The sequence below is a fragment of the Protopterus annectens genome, chromosome 2.part0 (genome assembly GCF_019279795.1).
Source record: "Protopterus annectens isolate FY-2018-M chromosome 2.part0, PAN1.0, whole genome shotgun sequence".
Classification (NCBI taxonomy): Eukaryota; Metazoa; Chordata; order Ceratodontiformes; family Protopteridae; genus Protopterus; species Protopterus annectens.
The window spans coordinates 190,089,035-190,113,140 of record NC_056728.1 but is presented as its reverse complement, the minus strand read 5'-3'; the positions used below and the strand labels follow the sequence as shown (position 1 = coordinate 190,113,140).

General features: G+C 41.5%; 1 protein-coding gene across 9 annotated transcripts in view; it reads right to left on the bottom strand.

The window, feature by feature from the left end:
• TMEM177 (transmembrane protein 177) overlaps positions 1 to 24,106 on the bottom strand; it is a 161,552-nt gene that overhangs the window by 85,800 nt on the left and 51,646 nt on the right. The window contains exon 1 of one of the 9 annotated variants that reach the window (XM_044060650.1): positions 1,855 to 2,012. The exons of 7 other annotated variants lie outside the window; for them this stretch is intronic. In XM_044060650.1, coding sequence (XP_043916585.1) covers positions 1,855 to 1,863 — 9 coding nt within the window. In that variant the 5' untranslated portion in view covers positions 1,864 to 2,012. Of the gene's footprint in view, positions 1 to 1,854; positions 2,013 to 24,106 lie in introns of those variants that run through there. One more of the 9 variants, XM_044060658.1, reaches the window with a different exon arrangement.

Below are 24,106 nucleotides of genomic sequence, written 5' to 3'. Positions count from 1 at the left end.
ATGTTATAATCAATAAAATTAAAAACAGAATGTTCTATTAGAAGAAATGGAAACAGCCATGAACTATACTGATGGAAGAGTGAAAGAAGAACTCCATACTGAATTCCTGTTGAAATAAAATACCTGGCTTGTGAATAATTTTGAAGATTTTGAAAATCTAGAACACCCAACATAGGAATATCTGGCATATCTGAGAAAACTGAAAGTAATTACTTAATTTATTTCTTAACTTCTCGGTTGCCTCAAGTTTTAAACCTACAAGAAGGTTTACCTTTAACGTATTGAAACAGCCTGTACAGCAATGGTCTATATTACATAGTCGTACAAGCAGAATGTCAACTAACTTTTAATCAACACATATGTGTTGAAGCTGCATTTCAGCAAACGGCCAAATCCAAGGGATTCCAAGGGAAAGAAATTGGTTGGCCATTCATTTAAATCTGTCCTTTTCCTGACTACAGTGCAATCTCGGAGTTAATATATTTAGTTGGGGGGTGTGAGGGGCACAGCCCACCACATTGAAGGGTGAAGCCCACCACTTTATAGTGTCTTTCTAATGGGGTGTGCGTGGTTCACCTACTGATTTCTTTCCTATGGAAGGAAATCGATGATTTGGCTGTTCGATGACGTGCAGCTTCAACACGTGTCAATTAAAGGTCAGTCAACATTCTGCTTGTTCAACTATGTAATACAAACCCATACAGCAACTGGTAGGCCAATTTCCTCTAGTCTAGCTTTTTCACCTAGATCTACAGTGGTAGAAAAATTCGATCCTATTTGGGCCAAGAGTTGGTACTGAAAGCAGCACAAGCTAAATCTCCTCTTAAAATTGGCCAAAATGTTATTGAATTTGGCACTGATTATGCTACTAAAGCCCTAGAAAAAAGGAGAGAACATGGGCTGCTAATAAAAGCATTAAAAATAACATCAAGGTTCACCTTCTTTATCCAACCGCACTGAAAATATATTTGCTCATAATTAAATCAACCTTTTGCTTTCCACCATTTGTAAATAACTCAGTACTCTGTTTTGTGATGTCTATCCTACTGCATAATTATCTATCTATATCTGTAGAGCATATCCTTACTACTGTATGTATAATTACTATCTTATCTATTTTGACACTGTAAAATTTACTTTATTTTAATTGTATTCTTCCTGACATTGTTGATATTGTATAACTTAAGATTTTGTTTGTACTACATTTCTCCCTGGGCCTCAGCTCAAAAGGAGCCTTTGTGACCGTCCGGACTTCCTCAGTCACCAAATGTAAAATAAATAAAATTTACTTGCTGGAAAAAGAATTTTCAATAACTTGAAAGAATTTAAGCTTAAATCAATACCACAATTTCTCCATTGTGCTTCTTCAATGAAAAAGATCTCTGCGGAAAAAAACTTGTCTTTTATTAAGTCATGCAACTATTTGCTATTTAAGTGTATCTGCCCTCTGGATATGTAGCTCTGAAGCTTTTTATTGATAGAGATGAAAGCGCTTAACTTGAGTTTTGTTAATATAGTCCTGTGGTTTTGCACCTGCAGAATTGTGTTGCAGCATAATTTTGGATTCATGGTGAAAAATGCAATTCAGAGACAGCTACGGCAGCAATGAGAAAGACAACATTATTGGCTCATTAGGATTAGTCTGAATTGCACACTAGCGCTGTCTGTTCTAACCATGTTAGTGTTCTTCTTAATGACCTATATATCGTGTTCACAAAGGCACCACTACACAGTCTAACACAGATGCACACAAATGAAAACTTTCAATTTCCAACTAACTCCCCTTTGTAAGACCATCCAGGTAGACATACACATACAAAAACTATCACCACCCCACATTTTCATTGAACTTACCTGCACCATGTAATGACCACTGTGTTTTTACAGTAGTCACCTTTTCCTTCAACAGTGAAACTGTACACACCAAACAAATTGGAAGCAGCTGACATTTTTGGGAGAGTACATTGCTAATTAGCATTATCATGCCACTCTGCCTGTAAGGCCACCTTCTGTGTTGTGATCCCTGTGAGAGGAAACCTCAGTGGTAGAATCACAAAGGCTTAGCAAGATGTGGAAAACCGTTGCGCTAATTTTTTTCTTCACAGTAAGCCTTTCTGTATCTTAGCCTGTGAGTATATAAAAGTGGGCTGGATTTCTCATCTCGGGACTCCTAAATAAAAAGGAAAATTTAGTCACAGAGATGAATACAGACAACAAAAGAAAGCTGCAGAGTACTTTTCTCTCTCTGGGCCTACTGACCAACGGAACTCCCTCAGTGCTTCTCAAACCCACTTGTACCTCTGTAATGAGTATCCCCAGTTCAGTGACGAGCTAACTGAAGGGGGGGGGGGCATCCAGGCAGCCACTGAGCTGTCTCGTTTCCTTGCCAGAGTCCTAGCAATGAGGACACTTTTCTACTAAGTCCCCTAACTCTGCTTCTGATGGCTGATGTGAGTCCCTGCATCGTATATTTCCCCTTATTCTTGCATACTTTCACACATGCTATGACCTGACTATTTCACTGTAGTGCTACGCAAGCTTCCACAGACATAGTGGTGACTGGTCAACTGGATCCACTCTCTCCCCCACCACCATATGGACAAGCTGGCAACAGCCACTCACTTCCATCCTCCCCTACCTGGCTTTTCTAGTACCCACATGCTGCTATTCAAACTTGGTTCATCTGGATTATAGTTAAGGCTTTCTCTTTGTATGCCACAGATTTGGGATGAAAAATGTGGGATATTTTCTTGCTGTAGTGTTGCTGGTCAGCAGCAGCAACAGACTGAGGGTAGACTTCAGAGGGATTTGGTACATTGTGCTGAATGAGTGCTGTTATAAGTTTTGGTCATAGAGTTGTGACTATCCAAAACAGTTAAAATTATACTTTTTTGGTCTGGTTTCTGCTCTTACCCTAGTGCAGTGACACCCCCACCCCCCAAAAGTGTGTGTGTGTAGGTTTGCCATCAAAATGAAGAATGAAGGTTCAGCGAAAACAGGAATGTCAAACATCAGTTGGCTAATTCACGTATTTCTGACCTTCAAATCTTCGTGTCCTTTGCAGCGAATGCCAGTATGCATTCGTTTATACGTGGTCAATGTAATGAATAGAGATTGTGGTACAGCGCAGATTGGGAAATTAATCCTTTTCTTCACTGTAGTGTGATCTCAGAGTTGGAATATATAGTCTACAGGGAGTGTGGAGGGCACAGCCCCCCACAGGGGGGGGGGTGCAGAGGGCTGGCCCCCTGCAAATATGTGAGTTACAGTGTTGTGTAGTACTGAACTGCATACTTTCGTACTGTTGAAAAGCAGGCTGGTGAAGAAGAATGTCAAATAATACCAACTTCACATTTGTCAGTATAACATTTGACATTTTAACATAATTAATGTGCAGTACATAGGTAATATGCATCAAACACATGAACAGACTTCATTTTTATTTTCATGGTTTTCATAGTAAACTTTGTGCGTGTGTGTAGGTGGGTGCAGTAACTGAGACACTGACTTTTGATGTGTCCAAGTTTAAGTAAACATGGAAGTGCTTCTTACAGCAACATGTTTCAATTACTTATCAATACCAGTTGTACTTTTAGCTACTCCAAACTTAATCCATATGGGCAAAACCACAATCAGGTAAAATGCATAGTGTAAATACTTAGGATGTGCTTCTGTTATACACTCACCAAGGCTTCAAAAGCTATTTCAGCTCACATGACTAAAAAGGGCTACAGCCAGTGGTAAGCCCTTAACACAAGCAGCCAACCACCAGCAGTCACCTCAAGCATGTAATATTTGCCTATGGTTTCCACCATAGATAGTGGGGGCTGTACACACACCCTGGAGACACGCCTTCAACCCTCCCCTCCCAATGGGATAAGCATCCAGTTGTCTTATCACTTTCTCTCTCCTTCCCTCAAAAGGTGTACCTTTGGTGAGGCGAAGGGAGCTGCTGCCCCATGCACAAGGAGTTAGGGAAGTAAAGTGGCAAATGCCAATCTATCGGGCATTCAGAAATGAATGCTGAAACTTCCTTCATAGTCATGGCTGAAACTATAGCAAACAGTTTGTTAGAAAGAGAGAGCTTTTTTTGGTCTTCAAGTTAAAGTTGGGGGGGGGGCACAAGAATAGCTAGCTATGACTCTCTCTCCCTCAGTTATTTCCTCCAGCATCAGGACACTTACTTTGACTTGGGAGATTAGGGTCACAGTTGGAGGTTAATCCTCATACTGACAAACACTCAATGGCAGTTTTAATAATTTAGTGGGCCAGGTGGACAAGAAAAAACTCCTACACATCCAGCCAGTCAAAACATTAACCTGTGAAATGAGCTTCTGACAATATGTCAGCAGTTGTCTTTTCAGGTTCATAGGCAAGTATTAGGATTACTGCCCTTGTGAGCCACTTTAAACGTAGCCAATTTCCTTTGGTGAGAATCAAACCCTGTAACTCTTGTACATGAGGTAAGCACCTTAACAATTATGACAAGTAGTTCTGTAAGTTCATTTCTAACTGTTATCATAAAAGACACCCTCTACTTAAACCCCTCTTCATCTGTGACTCCGAGTGGTCCTGTTTACCACCCAGAGTTTCAACATAAAAACTTTTGATGTTCAACAAATCAATTGATTCTACAGTTCCAGCAGTTTCCGCTGGCTCAGCCCATACACATTACACTACTTTGTTTAACTTTTGCTTCTGTATGTTCAAAGAGTTCTGCTTCTGCTTCTGTATGTTCAAAGAGTTCTGCTTCTTAATCCACATTTGATAAACTGCCTTAACTGCAGTAATTGCATATGAATCGATGTAGAGGTTGGTGCACATTTGCTGTTTTTTCAGCACTGTATTCTGTATCACTGTTATCTACTGCTGCATCTGGTTCACTCTGTGTGTATTACATAACTTTTAGTTACAGAGTCTGTATCTGTCTTAATGACAACGTTCACTATGGAACCTTCTCTCTAAAATTTCTGAGACTAACATTCCCTTACTTTCTCAAGGCTCGAAGGGAACACAGACCCACACATATACCTCTATGTCATTTTGTCAGGTCCCTTCCAATCTATATACTATACTGGTTTATACTTCATCTTGACGTCATGTTTTTTTGTCTGTAGAATAAAATGTTTAAGTAAAGCTCTGCAAGTCTGTTTCAGTAAGTGTGTGTGTGTGTGTGTGTGTGTGTGTGTGTGTGTGTGTGTGTGTATGTGTGTATGTGTGTGTGTGTGCTACATGCAATGCAGAGATATAATACGGTACCCAAGCACTCACTCTAGTAATACTTGATAAGCCACCTATACTTAAGTAAGACTTGGTTTTGTCCAAACACCACTTGAAATGGACAATAACCTGTATGTTATACAAGGATTTCTTCACCAGAAGATACAAATGTTACAGTTCTCGGTACTTTTCTGTTATCGGGGCAACAGTTATAATGAGCAGTTAGAATATCCTGTATTACATTTTCAAGGTGTGTTTGTAGGAGGGAGAGTAACTTAACTTAATGTCTAGTCAGGCCATGACATTTTCAAAATGTTGTAACACTATTTCTTGTAGGTAGTACATCTCCTTATACAGCTGTTTTGCATTGTGGTTGAGTACTGCAGGTAGGTTAGGTAGTCCCTTGCTTATGGGTTATTGCGAGCAAGACCCCTTGATTTTAGCACAAGATGTACTACCAGTTTTGTTGCACGAAAGGGGGACTTCGCAACTCATTATTTTAGTCGAATGGGTTTCACACCAATGAATGCAGCAAAGTTTTAGAGTCCAATAGCTACCCGTTGCTATCACGCCAGTCTCAGATAAAAGATTTTCAGAGTAATATGCTATTGCTAATTTAAAGACTTTTTATTTTACCTTAGATTCTAATGTCTTTGCATGAATTAAAATTAGCAATTTAACTACTTTTTATTTTAAGTTAGAGTCTAATGTCTTTATATGAATTTAGTACATTATATGTTTATGTATGTGTGTAATGCATTTAGAGGAAGATGGAACCATTTGGTCGGTATTTCTGCCCATTTCAGGAATACTGTAGTGCAGACGAAAAACAGAAAATATACTCTTCTTCAGATGCAGATTATACATACAAGACTCACTGCTCACTCATAGCAGAGCTCTTAACTTCTTTGTTGAAGAATCAGTGACAAAGATAAGGAATAAAGGCTTTTTAAACATTACTCTTATCTAATTCGTGTTAATAGAACACGTGTTGCACTAATGCGCATTTTCTAAACAATAAGAACGATGACCGTCTTGGATTACTGACTGAATGCAATGTAGTGATTTACCAGGGAATTAAACATTTTAGGAAGGACAGCACAACACTGTGAAGCAAAGTCAGGAGGACCGCTCTACAAAATAACAGCAGTGAGATCATTGGGTTAGAACAGTTGCCCTGATAACAGAAAAGTACTCAATTCTCCTATCATATACACTGTTTTGTTCAACTTTTACCAAACATTACACCAGCGTTTGGTTATATCTAAGACAGTGTTACTCCCACGGGGTACATGCAGCTGTTGTACAATTAGTTTCACTCACTCATTTCATCATCAGGTTTCAACAGCTTAAAGTCACAGCTAGCAGTATGGTGATCTGGATGGTTTGGATGCCTGCCTGTCTGACAGTTTAGTGCAGAGGACTGAGGCTATGAGCTTCATTCTGCACTTTTTGATTTGATTCCATTAGTCTCCCTCTCTGTTTGCCTACTGTGTGAATGTGACCAAGTCACTTAGTGATCTTGACCTCCCTGAATATGGGACTAGACTCAGTTGGACAATCCAGTTAACAAATCATATAAATTAGTAAACTGCAGAATTTCCACTGAAAAATATTTAGTCTTTGGAATACCTCAGTTATACTCATCTGATTGAAAGAAGTTTTTTCACAAACTCACAGGACTTAGTCTTGGCTACAGTACTTGCTGCACTAAAAACAGTTCATTGTAAGGTTTTGTACATTTTTCTAACTTATGCAAGTCAGTGGTGGCAACTTCACTGTATCACCTAAGTAACTCTAGCACCAGAACCAGCTGAGATGTAGGATGTGTGTTTCACAAGTATTCACAGTTGTTTGTAAAACATGCACACACAATGAATCTGTGCTACCTGAGTTATCCATAACCACTTGCAGTTTCTCAACAAGGGCATGTCCAAATTGTATGTGAAGTTTTTGCATTATCTTTTGATTCTCTGCTTTTGCTATGGCTTCTGTAATTATTAGAATCTTACCTTTAACTGGATTGTTATAAAACAGAGACTGGGATTCAGGAAAATAACCCTGCACTCATGTAAACTGCAGTGGCAACAGTTTTCACAAACATGGGAAATTTGATTCAGAAATGTTTAACAGCAACAAGGAAGACCACATTATCAGCTAGTTTTCATGTTTCTGAATCGGGTGTAATTACCAGCAGTGCTAATTTTCAGTGTTAATTACTAGTAGCCATTGAATTGTGCTGTCACCGACACCCACCCCATTCACTCTCTAAATTACATCTCTCTCACACACACACACACACACACACACACACACACACACACACACACACACACACACACACACTAGCCTCAGTCACATGCCAGGACACATCCATTCCCTTATACAAAGACACACCCCATACCTTTCAACTGTTCTTGATTTTACAAAGCACCCCTGGTTTTACCTCTTGTTTTTGCCCTGGCTTTACAAAATAAATCACTGAAGATTACAGTCAATAATACCAGACAACAAAGTTTTATACTTCTTATAGTTCAGAAAATGTACTGTGGTACAATGCCTATTGTTTTATTAAACTTTTAATTTATTTATATATATTTAATCATTTTCCCTCTCTGGTTTTGGTTCTTCATTCCTCCATTGCTTTTTGGCTTACCTCTGATTCTTGAACAACAAAGTTGTGAGCTATGCTGCCAGCCCATCTCCCTTCCCCTTAGTCGCTGTCCAACACACATGCATACATTCATATGGACATAGGCACCCTGTTGGAGACCACAGATTATGCAGATAAATACGCTAGGTGTGGAAGCATTCTGAAAGGTTGCTTCATCCATGGGATAGTGTGACACATCCAAGCAAAGGTCCATTTCACACCCAATCCTTGGGAGTAAACAGGCATGTTCAGTGAAAATGATAAGATGGTTGCCTCTTTAATGCCCTTCCTACAGCTGCGCTCTCCTCCTTCTATTCCCAGAATGGGAAACAAATAGATGATAAAGCAAGTGTGGAATAGCTCCTGTTGTCAGTAGGCAGAGAAGAACAAATTTGAAGTTTAAAAAGAAGGACAGTGGAAGTTGGACCTTGTAGATACTGAGACAACTTTCTTTCCACACAGGAATCACAGAAAAAAACTCACCAAGCTAAGCATCAACCATTATATCACTAGGTGGGTTGCAAACTACCTCACAGAACCCACAGTGTGAAAGTAGCTGACTCCAAGTCAGACTGCCGACCAGTCACAAGCGGAGTCCCACAGGGTTCAGTCCTGGGTCCTCTCCTGTTTGGTATATACTTCTCTGAAGTCCAGGCCAACACGAAGGGACTCTGGCTGACAACGTTTGCAGACGATTGCAAGTTGGGAGCCATAATTAACTCCCAAAGTGATGTTGACATCCTACAGAAAGGCATCACTGAGACCAACGACTGGTGTCAAAACCATGGCCTTAAGCTCAATGCCAAAAAATGTGTCGTCATCCCCTTTGGGAAAAACCCAGGTCCCATGAATTACACATCGATGGTAGTCCACTGAACACAGAAGGCATTATGAGAGATCTGGGAACACAGGTTAACAACAACCTCTCTGTTGACCACCACATTGCCACTGTGGTCAGAAAGCCCTTCTATGTGGCACATCTCATTACTAAGGGTTTTGCATCCAGGAAGAAAGAGGTCATTGTCTCCCTGTACTCTTCCCTCATTAGGCCAATCATCGAGTGCAATGCCCCATTTGGCATGTACCTCACTAGACACCTGCAACAACTGAAGAGGCCACAAAAGTACCTCACAAAGAGGATCCTAGGCCTTAAACACTTGTCCTATATGGACAGACTCAAAAAACTCCAACTATTCTCCGTCTCATATTGCCTACTTAAAGACGATCTCTGCTTGACTTACAAAGCCATGTCTAACCCAGCTCTGTTAGAAATGCTACATCTAAAGAAATCCCAATCCCTCCGCAATACACACTCCAGACACCTCAACCTCATTACCACAATCAACAGAACAAGCTGGAGGGACAGGTTCATAACCCAGAGACTACCCATGCTATGGAGCAGACTTCCCATACATGTCAAGCGGTGCGCCTCACTGGCCCACTTCAAGAGAAATCTTGATGAGTGGATGGGAAACAGAAAATTCACCCTGGGGATCACTCCAGTAGCTCTACTCGGCAGAGGCACTGGGAACTATGGTCGGGTGGCACGATGCCAGGGTAATCCTATGGTTTAGGCTTGTAAATTCTCCACGGCCATTAGCCTAGTACACACCTATGAACCTTGAATTATTACTTAAGATGTAGGAAAACATATGTTTATATAAAAGAAAACAAACCATGTTAACATGCCTTCAGTAGCATACATTACACATCACATATATTCTTTTATACAATTATCAACAGTCCAATATTATATAAATTGATCAATTCCTGCCTTCCCTTAAACCTCAGTCCTCCTCTAAAACATTATTTTATATGTATTGTTCCTCAAATTTCCATTTTTTTTTTAATTTGTTTCTATCTTTTTCTAAAGATCCCACGTCCAGTTCTTTTATCTCTGTTACAATATTCACTGCTTCAAATATAGTTGGTTTAGACTTTGATTTCCATTTTATAGTAATTGCCTTTTTTTTTTTTTTTTTTGCAGCCACCAGAATTAAACTTAACAATGCCATACTATGTCTTGGCAATTCAGATACTGTATTCCAGCTTAAAAAAATAATAATAATTTCCTCAGTTACACCCATTTGTTCACCCAATATTTCTGACAGAGTTCTGTGTATAGGAATTTGTAAAGTTTGACAACTCATTACACTCCCAAAATATATGCTCCCAGTTATCTCCCTATCACACCTCCAACATTTGCTATCTATTGATGAAAAATTATTTCGAGTCTACTTGGGGTATAAAATACCTAAGCAAATACTTCCAAGCAAAGATCCTAAATCTTCTAAACTTTGTTGCATATTTGGGAGCCATACATATTTCCTCCCATTATTTCTTTGTGAATTGCTTATCCAATCCTTCTCAATCTTTTATAACCTCCTCTGACTGATTATTGAGCTATCTTTCTTATAGTGAATTAAACTCTCTTGTGACATCAACATATGGCCTTCCCTTGTGGCAGCATGTGCTCTTTTCCTTCAGATATGTCAGACAATGCACTGAAAAATACTGGGCCCAGGACAGACTTCTCTTAAGGAATTCCTGTAGTCACATCCCTTATTCCTGACATTGTTCTTCTTATCACAAGCATTTTTTCCTAACATCCAACCATGCTGCAGTCCAGTTCCAGTTCCTGCTTTTTCCAGTTTTCTTCTTGGCCTCCTATGTGGTATCCTATGTGGTACCAAGTCAAAGACTTCCAAACGGAAGTACACCATGTATACTGGTCATAAAACTGGATCAGGTTTGACTAGTTTATTTTGGCCATTAACCTCTGTTGGGTGGTTGGGTGCTGTAGTGGAGACTGAGCTATCAGCTGTCCTCAACAGATTTTTTCCATGACTTTCCCCTACCACAGGATGTAGCCATCCTCCACTCCAATAGCCTCAAATCTCTCACCTTTCCCACACCTATCCATGACTTTCACCTTGCTGAACTCATCATCCTTAATTTCCACCTTAACCTTCACAAAAAATTAGCTGTTGCCACCACCTACATCCCTTCTGGAAATAATTCATCCACATTAGAGAATATCCTATCCTGGTTTTCCAACAATATCCCGTATGAAACCCTCATCTTGGGCGATGTTAACCTATACCGGTCTAAACTTAAAACTGACTCTCCACAACTGAGCATCAACCTGCATGGTTTCCATCAACTGATATCTTCGCGCACCCACCTACCTGCCTCCAGAAAAACTCATCTTCCGGATCCATAATTGACTGGATACTCACCAACTCCCCTCACCACTACCTTACCAGACCAACTTAGTGACCACCTCCTCACCTCGATCCTTAGATACACCATCCAACCCCCCAAATCCCACCTTTATAGAGACTGATGAAAACTCTCTAATTTTAATGTAGTTCAATTTAACTCTATTCTATCCACCACTGACTGGTCAATCTTTAAACAAATCCCTCTCAATTACACAGTCACTAGGTTCAATAGCATCTTCCTGAATACCCTGAACTCCCTTGCTCCCTGTAGGAAGGTTAGAATAAAACCCAATTATGCTCCCTGGCTCTCAAAAGAAACTAAGCCCCTTAAGCTAAAAAAGACAAAGAGCTTGGAAGGCTTCTATCAAAACAAAGAAATTACCTCTACTACATAGTTACAGACACCTCAGAAATCTTACAAAAAACAAACCAATAATGACAAAACGTCCTTTTAAAACTCTGCTCAATTCAATAAATCCAACCCTCGCAAATTCTGGTAGAATATTAACAAAATTCTCTCTCTAGGCTGCCCCTCTCCAAATAAATCTCCTCTAGAAACTGCTACTCTTCTCAATAAACACTTTATTGAAACCACTCAAACACTCATAGGTTCATAGGTAGGTACTAGGCTATCGGCCCTAGGGCCCATACAAGCCTAGCCAAAAAATGTACCCTGGCTTTCGCCACCCAAGAAAATTATTTTCCTGTGCCCCTGTCGAGCAGTGCCACAAAAGTGATCCCCGGGGTGAATTTCCCATTTCCCATCCAATCATCAAGATTTTTCTTGAAGAGTGCTAATGAGGAGCTCTGTTTGACATAGATAGGTAGTCTGTTCCAGAGTATGGGAAGTCTCTGGGACAGGAATCTATTCCTCCAGCATGTTCTGTTTATTGTGGTGACAAGGTTAAGGTCCCTAGAGCGTGTAGCTCTGAGGGATTGGGATTTCTTTAAGTGGAGCATGTCCAACAGCTCTGGGTTTGACATAGCTTTGTATGTTAGGCAGAGATCGCCCCTGAGTAGGCGATATGCGATGGAGTAAAGCTATAGCTTTATGAGACGGTCTGCATAGGGCATCTGTTTGAGGCCAGTAATTGTCTTTGTGAGGTATTTCTGTGGTCTTTCCAGTTGTTGTAGATGTCTTGTGAGGTACATACCAAAAGGGGCGTTGTATTCTATAATGGGTCTAATGAGTGATGAATAGAGGGGAACAATGACCTCTTTTTCTGGATGAGAATCCTTTTGTGATGAGATGAGCCACATAGAAGGATTTCCTGACCACTGTGGCGATGTGATTATCAAAGGAGAGACTACTGTCCACTAGTGTCCCAAGGTCTCATCACATTTTCGGCATTAAGTAGACTACCAGCTATGTGGTAGTTCATGGGTACAGAGTTTTTACCAAAGGGGATGACAATACACTTTTTGGCATTGAGCTTCAGGCCATGGCTTTGACACCAGGTATCTGTCTCAGTGAGGCCCTTTTGTAGCTTGTCCACATAGTTAGGAGTTGAGATTGTCTCCTAGTTTGCAGTCATCTGCAAACTTTGTTAGCCAAAGACCTTCTGGGTTGGCCTGCACTCAGAGAAGTAGATACCAAACAGGAGAGGACCCAGGACTGAACCCTGTGGTACTCACCACTTGTCACTGGTCTGATGTCGGATTTGGAATGCGCTACTTTCATAATGTGGGTTCTGTCCGTGAGCCAGTTGGCAACCCATCTTGTGACATAGGGATTTATAACTAGTTTAGTGAGTTTATCTATAATTCCAGAGTGGAGGATGGTGTCGAAAGCCTTGGCGAGATCTAGATAAGCTGTGTGAACCATTTTACCCTCATCTATGGCTTTGGTGACTGCTTCAAAGAAGTCAATCAGGTTTAGGAGACATGATCTGCCTTTTACAAATCCAAACTGAGTAGGGTCCAGAGTTTGGAGATTACCAATGTCTTTGTTTATGAGTTCCATGATGATACGGCCTTGCAGACCAGGCTCATCAGGCTATTGGGGCGGTAGTTCCCGGGGTCCGTCGTGGCTCCCCCTTTGTGGAGTGGGATAACTGTCGTGGTGCGCCATTCAGTGGGTACAAAGCCTGAGGTGAGGCTATGATTGAACATGGTGCTTAGGTAGGGTGCCAGTTCCTTCTGTAGTTCGTGTAGAACGCAGCCTGGGATATTGTCAGGTCCCATGGATGCTGTGTTCTTGGCTTTGGAGAGTGTGTTTTTGACCTATGCAGCCGTGATTATAGGAACTTTGCATTCTTCCGGTACAGAGATGGGCCCTCTAGGGGGCGAGAGGGGGGTAAAGTTAGCACTGAACCTATCTGCTAGGATGTTGGCAATATCAGTTGGTTCTGTATATTTAGTGCCATTATGCTGTAACTCAGAGCAGATCTGAGTGTTCCCATTTAGATTCTTGACATAGCTATAGAATGCTTTGTGGTTGTCTTTAGAGGCCAGTGGCAATTTTGTTTTTGTAACTAGCTTTGGAGGATTTTATGAGGGATCTCAGCTTCTTACTGAGGTTGACCAGGGAGTTCCTCCAGTCATGGGATTTTACTCTTTTTTGCAACAGTTTCTTTTTTCTGTTGTAGAGTTTGTTTATGGCAGAGGACCACCAGATTGGCTTCCTTTTTTTGGAGGATAACATCTTGGTTCTATTAGGAATAGCATGATCCATGCACTCGTGTAAGTGCTTATAAAGCTACCAAAAAAGACATTTTGTTAGACAAAAAAAATTATTATTCCAAACTTCAACAATCACACTCTAACAACCCTCAAAAGTTTTGGTCAGGTATTAATAAACTTCTCAAACCAGGGCAGGCTAGAACTCCAGCCCCAAACTCTATTCCCCATGATAGTCCTTTGCAAATAGCCAATACCTTTAACAACTACTACAATGAAGGTATTCAAACTTTAACAAAAACACTAACACCCACTACCCCCTCTCCTTTACAGAATACAAACAGTTCTATTCCCCTCTTACAGTTAACCAGTTCCAACTTCCTTTATCTGTAAACTCCTTCAGAAACTCAAACCTTGTACTCCCTCTGCAGATAACCTCCCAGCAGAATACCGTCAAGTAGCTGCCAAACCCTTAGCTTATCCAATTATCCATCCTTATAAACAGAACAATCACAGAAGGTACCATCCCTTCCATATGGAAAGTATCCCATATAATCCCTTTGCATAAAGGAGGTAAATCCACTGACATTTCCAACTACCGTCCAATTGCTCTACTCTCTCCATTAGCCAAAATAATGGAAAGATGTATCCACCATCAACTACTCCAACACCTGCTCCATAACAACTTACTTGCTAACTGTCAGCATGGCTTTAGACCCTTTCATAGCACAACTACTGCCCTACTAAGCTTTACAGACTGTATTAACAGAAATCGAAACAATAACTCTCTCTCATCTGCTCTGTTTATAGACCTATCAAAAGCTTTTGATATGGTCAACCATAGCTTACTTATCAGTACTCTAAAAGCCCAATCTCTTGACCCACAAGCTATTCTTTGGTTTAAATCCTATCTAGATAACAGACATCAAGCAGTACTCTGGGGCAACAATCTTTCCACACCCCTCCCTGTGAACACTGGAGTAACTCAAGGCTCTATCCTAGGCCCTCTTCTTTTTTCTATCTTTATTAACAATCTCTACACTATTGTTCCACAAGCCACTTGCATACAATACGCTGATGACTCTACTCTAATTTGTACTGCCAAGTCCTCATCCTCTCTCCAAACCCTTACTCAAACGGTATTTAACTCTGTAGAAAAATGGTTTACTGATCAATGTCTCCTCCTCAACCCCAAGAAAACCAAACTATTACTCTTCACTCCCACTCAAAAATCGCCACAGATCCACTTCACTATTAACTCCTATAATGGAACTTGTATCTCCCCTGATCCTACTGCACGCCTTCTGGGTATAACCATTGATCACAACCTCAGCTTTGATGACCAGATCAATAATACTATTCAAACTATCAATAAAAAAACTAGGCTCTCTGTACAGAATCAAACCCTTCCTTACACAACTGGCTAGAACTTCCATTGCCCAGGCTCATCTTACTTCTACCCTATTCTACGCTTCTGCCATTTATACCAATCTAGCTAAGCACAATCTTACCAAGCTTGAATCTAGCTATAATAATATAGTCAGATTTGCTACTGGCTCTCCCTATAGAACCCACCACTGTCTCAACCTCAAACAACTCAAATGGTTAGAACTACAAAACCAACTACGATATAATCAACTTGTAATCACACAAAAAATTCTGTACCACCCTACTAATGCTCCTATCCTCTCGAACCTGATCTCCCCATATAAAATCTTACAACGCTACGCTCAGCTAGCAAGTTACTAACTGCCAACATTAAATCTAATAACAAAGCTGGGGACTCACTCTTTACCAATGTGGTGGGCAGAATCTGGAACAACCTTCCTACAACACTAACCTCTCTCATCTACTCCACTCTTTAAGAGACACCTCAAAGATCACCTAAAAATACATTGGCTATGTCCCTGCTCAATGCCTGACTAAATATTCTTATTCTCCTTTCTCTGCCCCTTTTCCCCCTACCTCCTGGGCTACTGCCCCACCATAGTTCTAATTATTACAAGCTAACTCTTCTCTATTTATATCTTCCAGCCTACTCTCTTCTCCCTCTTTGACTAAGTGAATGTCAATTTGCTTTTCTTGTCAAATATTGTATGAACTTGTGCTGATTGTACCTTATAACTCATGGCTTAATTGCTGTTTAAAACCTATACCAAGACTTTGTAACTTTGATCACTCAAATTGCTTGTACTCTCTTTACAATCATTTTGTGCTTCAAAATGTATTTTTAAGCTTGTTTTTTTTATTCTAACTATTGTATGTAGTAATCTTATCATATTTGGAGCTTTTCTCCCCGGGCCTCTACTGAAAAAGGATATGTATCCAGCTAGACTAGCCCGGTCAACAAATATAAAATAAATAAAATAAAAATAAAGTGCATTTGTGCAGGATTCGGCAGTCATACCCCTATTGTCCGTCTGCATGGGTGTCATGAAGTTTGCCACTTCTGTCTTAAGAAGTGTGAAGTTGGCTTTTGAGAAGTTTTTTACGATGGTTTCCCTAATTGGGGCTGGGGGTGGGATGTGGATGTCTAGGCTGATAAGCTTGTGGTCGGATCTGTCCAACGAGGAATTGACCTCCAGTGTGGAACACCGGTTTCCCATGTTGGTAATGACCAGGTCTAGGATATTGCTGCCCCTGGTGGGGGTGTGAATAAGTTGATCCAAAGCATTGGAATTTATGAATTCTAGAAAACGTTGAGCAAGAGAGTTAGTACAGGAGTAGTTTTCCCAGTTAATGGTGGGGTAGTTGAAATCGCCCATTATTAGGGTGTTGGGTTGTACCCTAATACTTTCCAGTGTATCAAGAAATGAGGAGTGTGAATCCTGGGGCATGGTGGGGGGTCTGTAGCAAGCTACAATTTGGATTGCGGTCTTGACCAGAGTTAGTTGCACTTGGATAATCTCGGATGCATTATGCTGTGCAACTAGCCTGGAGGTGTGGATATCCTTAATGAATATGGATACGCCTCCGCCTTTAGTGCTTCTTTCTGGGTTAGGTGGCCGAAAGGTGTGGTATGAATTGAAGCCTGGTAATGCAGGGGTGCTCTCTGGAGCTTTGAACCAGGTCTCTGTCACTGCACAGATGTCAATGTTCTCCATTTTTAAGGAGTGCCTCGAGTGAGTGCATTTTGAGGTTTAGACTTCTAGCACTGAGTAGCATCACCCTCAGATTTTGCTTGCTTGTACCTGTTATGGTGGTGAATTTGTCATTTGAACCTTGCCTGAAAAAGGCACTATAGGGGTGGCAAGAGTCTTAGCCAGTATCCGGAATCTTAAGGGTGACAGGTGCAGGCCATCTCTGGCAAAGTATCGTGGACTATTGATCATGTCGTCCAAGGCAGACAAATACTGGATCCCCTTAGAATGACACCAGAAGCTTAGCCAATTGTTGAAGTCAATCATTTTGTCCTTGTACTGTGGTATCATTCTGGGTGATGGCAGGATGCTACTCAGGGTTAGGGTCATACCTGCCTGGGATACAAGATTGGAGAGCTCCTCCATGTCTCTTCATGTAGTCCAGGGAGGTACGTCTCAGGTCATTTACACCAACATGGACAATGACAGTGTCATATTTGTACTTATTGTGGAGTGACCTGACTGCATGCGTTATGTGGCGGATCCTGGCACCTGACAGGCAGCTGACAGTAACTTTCTCCTTGTTTAGTCTAGTGAGTGGAACATTAGTGTGCCTGACTATAGAGTCACCTATGACTAAAGTGTTGGGTACGTTGTTATGCCTTATGGGTTGTGGTTGAGTGGCACACTGAGTTTGTGTGCTATGTGTCATCTGGGTCATTTGGGTTGTGTTGGGGGGTGGAGTTTGCTTGCGTTTATGCTTTGGATGTCCATGATGCTTGGGCAGGTTTTTATTGAGAGCCTCCGTGAATGTAGGTGTGTGTTTTGTGTTTCTATGTGTGTGTTTTGGTGGTGTAGGTTTTGAGGGACTATGTGTTGAGTGTGGTGTGGTGCAAGTGTTTACCCTCTCTTCTTGACTGTCTAGTCCAGTCTTGGGTGAAGAGAGCTTTGCTTCCAGTTTGGCTATAAGTGCATCTCTCACAGGTTGTAGTGTTGGGTGGTAGGAGGAGAGGGTTGTCTGTGTACATGAGGCAATTGCTGCATTGCCTCAAGATGCCTTAGGTGGAGATGAGAGAGAGAGAGAGATTGGGGGAAAAATATTAAGAGTTTGATCTTTTTAGGGTTGAGAATGAGTAGAGTCCTGTTCAACCACTGTTCAGTTTTGGTTTTGGTGGTTTGTAAACAATCCTCCCTCATCCAATATGCAGACGACTCTACCCTCATCTCCACCTCAGACAATATCTCCAATCTCCACACTCTTGCTCAACAGGCCTTCCTATCCACTGAACAGTGGTTGTCCAGGAATCTACTCATTCTCAACCCTAAAAAGATCCCATCTCATACCTTCCAACTGTAACACAACTTCTCTGCCTACCCCTCCCAATCTTTCTAACAAACAACTATTCTCTTTACATCCAGTTCCTACTTCCTGCATCGGATCTCTTCTTCACAAACTCAAACCCTGTTCTCCCTCCACTGACGATCTATCTACTACCTTCCTCAAACTTGCTTCTGACTCCAGTGCCTATCCAGTATCTATACTAATCAATAGATCTATTCAGGAATCCACTGTCCCTACTCTATGGAAATCCTTTTCACTATTCCCCTCCATAAAGGTGGAAACTCTACAGACCCATCTAACTACCGACCTATAGCTATTCTATCCCCCCCTCTCTAAGATTCTCGAAAAATGTATCCACTCACAACTACTCAACTTCCTCCTCCAGCATAACCTCCTTACTCTGACTCAGCATTGTTTCCGTCCCAACCACAGCAGAACTACTGCCCTCTTATCCTTTACACATACCATTGCCGAGGCCCTAGACAATAACAAACTCATATCATGCATCTTCCTTGACCTTTCCAAAGCATTTGATGCAGTCTCCCATCCCCTACTGCTGTCTAAACTTGCAGATCTCAATCTTCTTCCTCCCATCCTTGGTTCTCCAGTTACTTATCCTGCAGGCAGCAATCTGTTAAATGGGTCTCTTCCACTTCTCCATTCATACCTGTCCCAACCGGGGTACCACAAGGTTCCATCCTGGGTCCACTCCCATTTAAAAGTCTTTACCAATGATCTCTATACTTCTTGTAAACAATCCTCCCTCATCAAATATGCAGACGACTCGACTCATCTCCACCTCAGACAATATCTCCAATCTCCACACTCTTGCTCAACAAGCCTTCCTATCCACTGAACAGTGGTTGTCCAGGAATCTACTCATTCTCAACCCTAAAAAGATCAAACTCTTATTATTTTTCCCCCAATCTCTCTCTCACCTCAAATCCACCTTTACTATTACTTCCTCGAACACTGTTATCCAACCTGAAGCTCACACCAAACTCCTTGGGGTCATCATAGATGATGAACTCAAATTCAACTTGCACATCCTCCAAAAAATAAAAAAAGACTCATCAGAAACTTGGTTTACTGTATCGCAACAAAACATTTCTAACTACAAATGCCAGACTCTCCCTTGCACTAGCTCTTCTCCTTCCCCTCCCCTTCCATCTATATGCTGCCCCAGTACTCGCCAACATCCAAACTACTACTTTAAACAAACTCCAACAAACTTACCACAAGATAGCTAGAGTTATCACAAACTCTCCATACAATACACATCACTGCCTTGCCCTAAATACTCTCCACTGGTTAGAATCCCCCCATCTTCTACTGCTGTCACAACTTCAAATGTTACACTTCATTCTTTACAAACCTTCATCCTGCCCTGCTCTCTCTTCCTTCATATCTATCTACACTCCTCCATGGACTCTCTGTACCTCCAATCAGCAACTACTACAAATCTACCAACCCAAAAAAAATAGCTGGCAAAATCCTATAGAATCACACTGCCGCCCAAGCCTGAACAAACTCCCAAGAGACATTTGTTCCATCATTCACCTATCCCACTTTAAACAAAAACTCAAACTTCATCTTCTCAACTCAAAATTATGTCCTTGTCAAGCCCCTACCTTAAGCTCCCTGCAACCCTACTATATACCTTTTCAGTCCCTCCACATACAGCTAAGTACTCTACTATTGTGGATACTTATTAAACTCTACAATCAATACTGTTGGACTTGGTCCTTTTTGTAAATATATCTTTTAGTTTGTAAAAATATTGATATGTATAGATCATGTGTTTGCATTTCTGCTTTGTTTCTCGAACATTCTTGTATAATCTGATTTGACCATATTTTTGACTCAAATGTTTGATTCTCCGTAAACTGTGTTTTTTTTTTTTTGAGCTTTTCTCCTTGGGTCTCCTCTGAAAATGGGCCACAAGTCCAGATGGACCAACCCAGTTAACAAATGTCAATAAATAAATACAGTCCATTTGGATTTGTCCTGAATCCCTCCCCTATACAAGGCTACCAGAAATGCTGTCTTCCAACACTTCTGAACTTGCAAATCATATGTTGAAGATCTACATGAGAGGTCTGCTAATACACTAGACAGATTTCTATGACTTTAGGAGGCAGCACATTTGGTCCATGTACATAATCCTTGCTAATATCAGTCAATGGCAGTTATGTATGTCTGTCACCCTCTCTTCCCCTGCATCTTAGCTTTAAGGTACAATTATTGATGTTCCTTCCAAGCCAACCACTAAGCACCAGTGTCCCTCCCTTCTAGATAAAGATGGAACATGTCCTTTGCGTAGACCTGGTCTCTCTGCCAGTTCTCCTCTCTTCCCCCCACCAGTCATAATCCTCTCCCACATTCAATGCTGCAGCTAGTCATTATACTCTTGAATCAAGTCTTCCATGTGTGTGTGTGTGTGTGTGTGTGTGTGTGTGTGAGTGTGTGTGTGTGTGAGAACCTTGTAGGCTGCTTACAGAGGTACCACTTTTGAGAATTCTACCAACATCACTGCCTTTCCATCTGTCCATCTGCCTGGTTTTGCTTGCTGTGACCCCAGCTGGATCCTCTGATAGAATATTCATGCCCTACATGCATCACAATATGCACAAACCTCCCCCCCTTGGTGATCAGTTTGGTTACCTTCTGGCATGTTTTATTGAGTCTAAATCATGGACCCAGTTTCAGTTCAATCTGATCTCTCCTTTCTCACTAGCCTAGAGCCCTGATCCCCTTTATGATCATGCCTCCACTCACCAAAACCCTCTTTACTTTTCTTTCTGATCTATGTCACCACCCATCCAGTAACCTTTCCATCTCCACTTCCATCACTGTCCTGTCCTTTAACTACAACAGCACTCCACTGCTCTCTCAGTTTTGCCTGTTGTCTTCATGATGTTGGCTCAGTTTCATCACCTCTGTCTCTGCCTTCCCATTACTACTTATCACTACTCTTGCACCTCTCCTTCTAACCTAGTTTCCTTTTCTTTATCCACTACTTTGTGGTTTCATCTCCCATTTTCATCTCTCACCTTACTCTTCACCACGTCACTTTTCTGAACATTACTAAAAGCCTCTGCTGAAGTCCTCCTTTCCTCTGCCTTTTTTCTCATTATTCCCACCAGTTCTCTCTGTTCTACCTCCACAGTTTCAGACTGTCTTTTTACACCTGACTAGCCAGTCCAACAATATCTCTAAAAGTCTACTATGAAGTTCTCACATTCTGCTGAAGAGCCCTCATCATCTGCCTTCCCAAAGCTCTCGTTTTGAAACAGTCAAATTCTCCACATCCTGAGCAACTTGCATACGCCTGTCACTCTTCTTGCCCAGCTTGTGATATTGCTTTTGTCATGTAGCTGGATTTATAATGGCTTACCTTTATTTTTTATTTATTATTTTTGTACACAGTTTGACTTTTCAAGATTTATCCTTGACTTGCTGATGCAAATGACAGACAAGTAATAAACTGTGAGGTGATTAAGACTGGAGGACAGACAATTTTCTCTTAATACACCTTCACATTTCTTATTAATAAACAGAGGATCAGCTATTCCCACTATCTCTTTCTGATGTTTACCACTCCCCAGCTGGCAAACCCTTGTGGATCATCTAACATACAAGTCAGAAGAAGCCTTGCCAGTAGGTTCTCATCCAGCACACTTTCCTAAATTGTTGAGGATTTTGGTTATTTGTTCACTGAATAGAGCATCAGCTCTTCTGCTCTCACCCCCTTTCTTGCTACTGATGGGTCTCCACTCCATATACCAAGTAAGAATTTAGGCACTTTATCTATATACACAATCCACTCACATGGTTGTTTTAATTCAGATTATAGAAAGTTAGCAGAAAGTGTTTAGCAGCTTTGCAGAGTCCTAACCTGACAGCCATATAACCTTCTTTGCCCTCCACCTGTGGGACTACTACGCAAAAGAAATGAAAGACTCATTCTATCCCTGAAGTGACAATGAACTCTAAACTGGGAGAGCCTTACGCTCTTTTCCTTGTTGTATCGGCCTTTAGGACCCTTTTGACTATTCCTTCATCAAATCAGACTACTAACCTTTTGCAGCTATGACTGGCAGGTTTTACAGAAATAGCAGTTAAAGCACTGATGCACAAATCCAGTGGCAGACACAGCAGTGCCATCTTTTGGATATTACTGAATGTTGAGGCTGGTACCAGGGCTTAAAACCATCAATGATGTTCAGGACAGCAGAGTGATGTTATGTACTTACCATAACGTTCCATGTGAGCTGTACATCTCGCCTTTTTGTTCTTACAAACGGGTTTGGAGCCGATCCCTCGGCTCCGAGTCGGCCGTTTTCCAAGCTGAAACTCTCAGAGAAACTCGAGACCTAGTGGATATCCCATGATTCCCTGTTGTAACTTCCCAGATCTAGCAAGCTGCAACGCAGGAAACTAAGGAAACCAAGGAAAGGTACCAACCCCCTGAATCGTGAATTCCAGAAGAAAACAGGAATAGAGGAATGAGGCAACCTGCCCAAGGATAGGCTGATCTAAAAATGACCAAAAACTGACCTCCCTGCTAAAGCAACCATCACTCTCCATGGAGGGGGATGGAGGGAGGGAATGTAAGAACAAAAAGGCGAGATGTACAACTCACATGGAACGTTATGGTAAGTACATAAATTCTTTATGTGAAGTTGTACTATCTCGCCGTTTTGTTCTTACAAACTGGTAGCATCCCAAGCACCCTAATCCTGGGTGGCTCACAGGAGACCATTCCTGAGCACAGTGGAACCAAAGGAGGCCCTGTCTCTGGAAGCCCTGTCCACTTTATAGTGAGTGATGAACGTGTGAGGCTTAGACCATGTGGCAGCTGCACAGATAACATCTAAAGGCAAATGGGCAGCATACGCCAGGGATGTAGACACCGCCCGGGTAGAATGGGCTTTAACGTCAGAGGACAATGACTGATTGGTAGACGCGTAAACAAATTTTATACAGTTAGCCAGCCATCTGGATAAAGTGGTTTTTGAAACTGCATGTCCCTTCCTGTTATCAGTGAACAAAACAAACAGCTGTTCAGTCTGTCTGAAATCCTTAGTACAGTCAAGGTAGAACCTTAGCTGCCGGTGCACGTCAGGCTTATGCAACATATATTCTAGTTTGTTGGTGTGATGTCTGAAGAAGGTAGGAAGTTCGATGGATTGATTTAGGTTGCTCTCTGAGCACACTTTCGGAAGGAAAGTGGGGTTAGTCCTAACAGAAACTCTGGCTGGGTGAAAAATTAAATATGGCGTTCTGGAGGACAATGCCTGCAGTTCAGACACTCTACGTGCGGAAGCAAAGGCTACCAGGAAAATAGTCTTCCACGAAAGGAATTTCAGATGGCATGAAGAGGCTGGTTCGAATGGGGAAAGCATCAATTGTGATATGAGATTTAAATTCCAGGGAGAAATAGGGTGTCTAACCGGTGGTCTGAGGTGATGGGTTCCTTTTAGAAAAGCTTTACAAAGCCTATGCGCCATAATGTTAGATCCATCACATCCTACATGAAAGTTTGAGATAGCAGCCAATTGTACTCTTATGGTGGCAGCTGCTAAGCCCTTATTGAACAATGAGGATAAAAACTCCAGAATGATATGAAGTGGTGCCACAAATGGATCAATGTTGTGGCGAGCAACCCAATGTACGAATCATTTCCACTTACTATTGTATAATTTCCTGGTAGACAGTTTGTGAGAAGAAACTATGATATGCTGGACGGCAGGGGACAATCAGTAGACCTGGCTAAAGTGGGAATTGGAGCAGCCAAGCTGTCAGATTTAGGGAGAGAAGGGAAGGATGAAGAACTCCCGACGAATGGGTCAGCAGGTCCGGCACTGGGTCCAGGATCCATGGTTCTTCCAGTTGATATTTCTGCAGAAAGGGGAACCAAATTTGTCGAGGCCAAGACGGGGCTATCAATATAACTGTCCTTCCT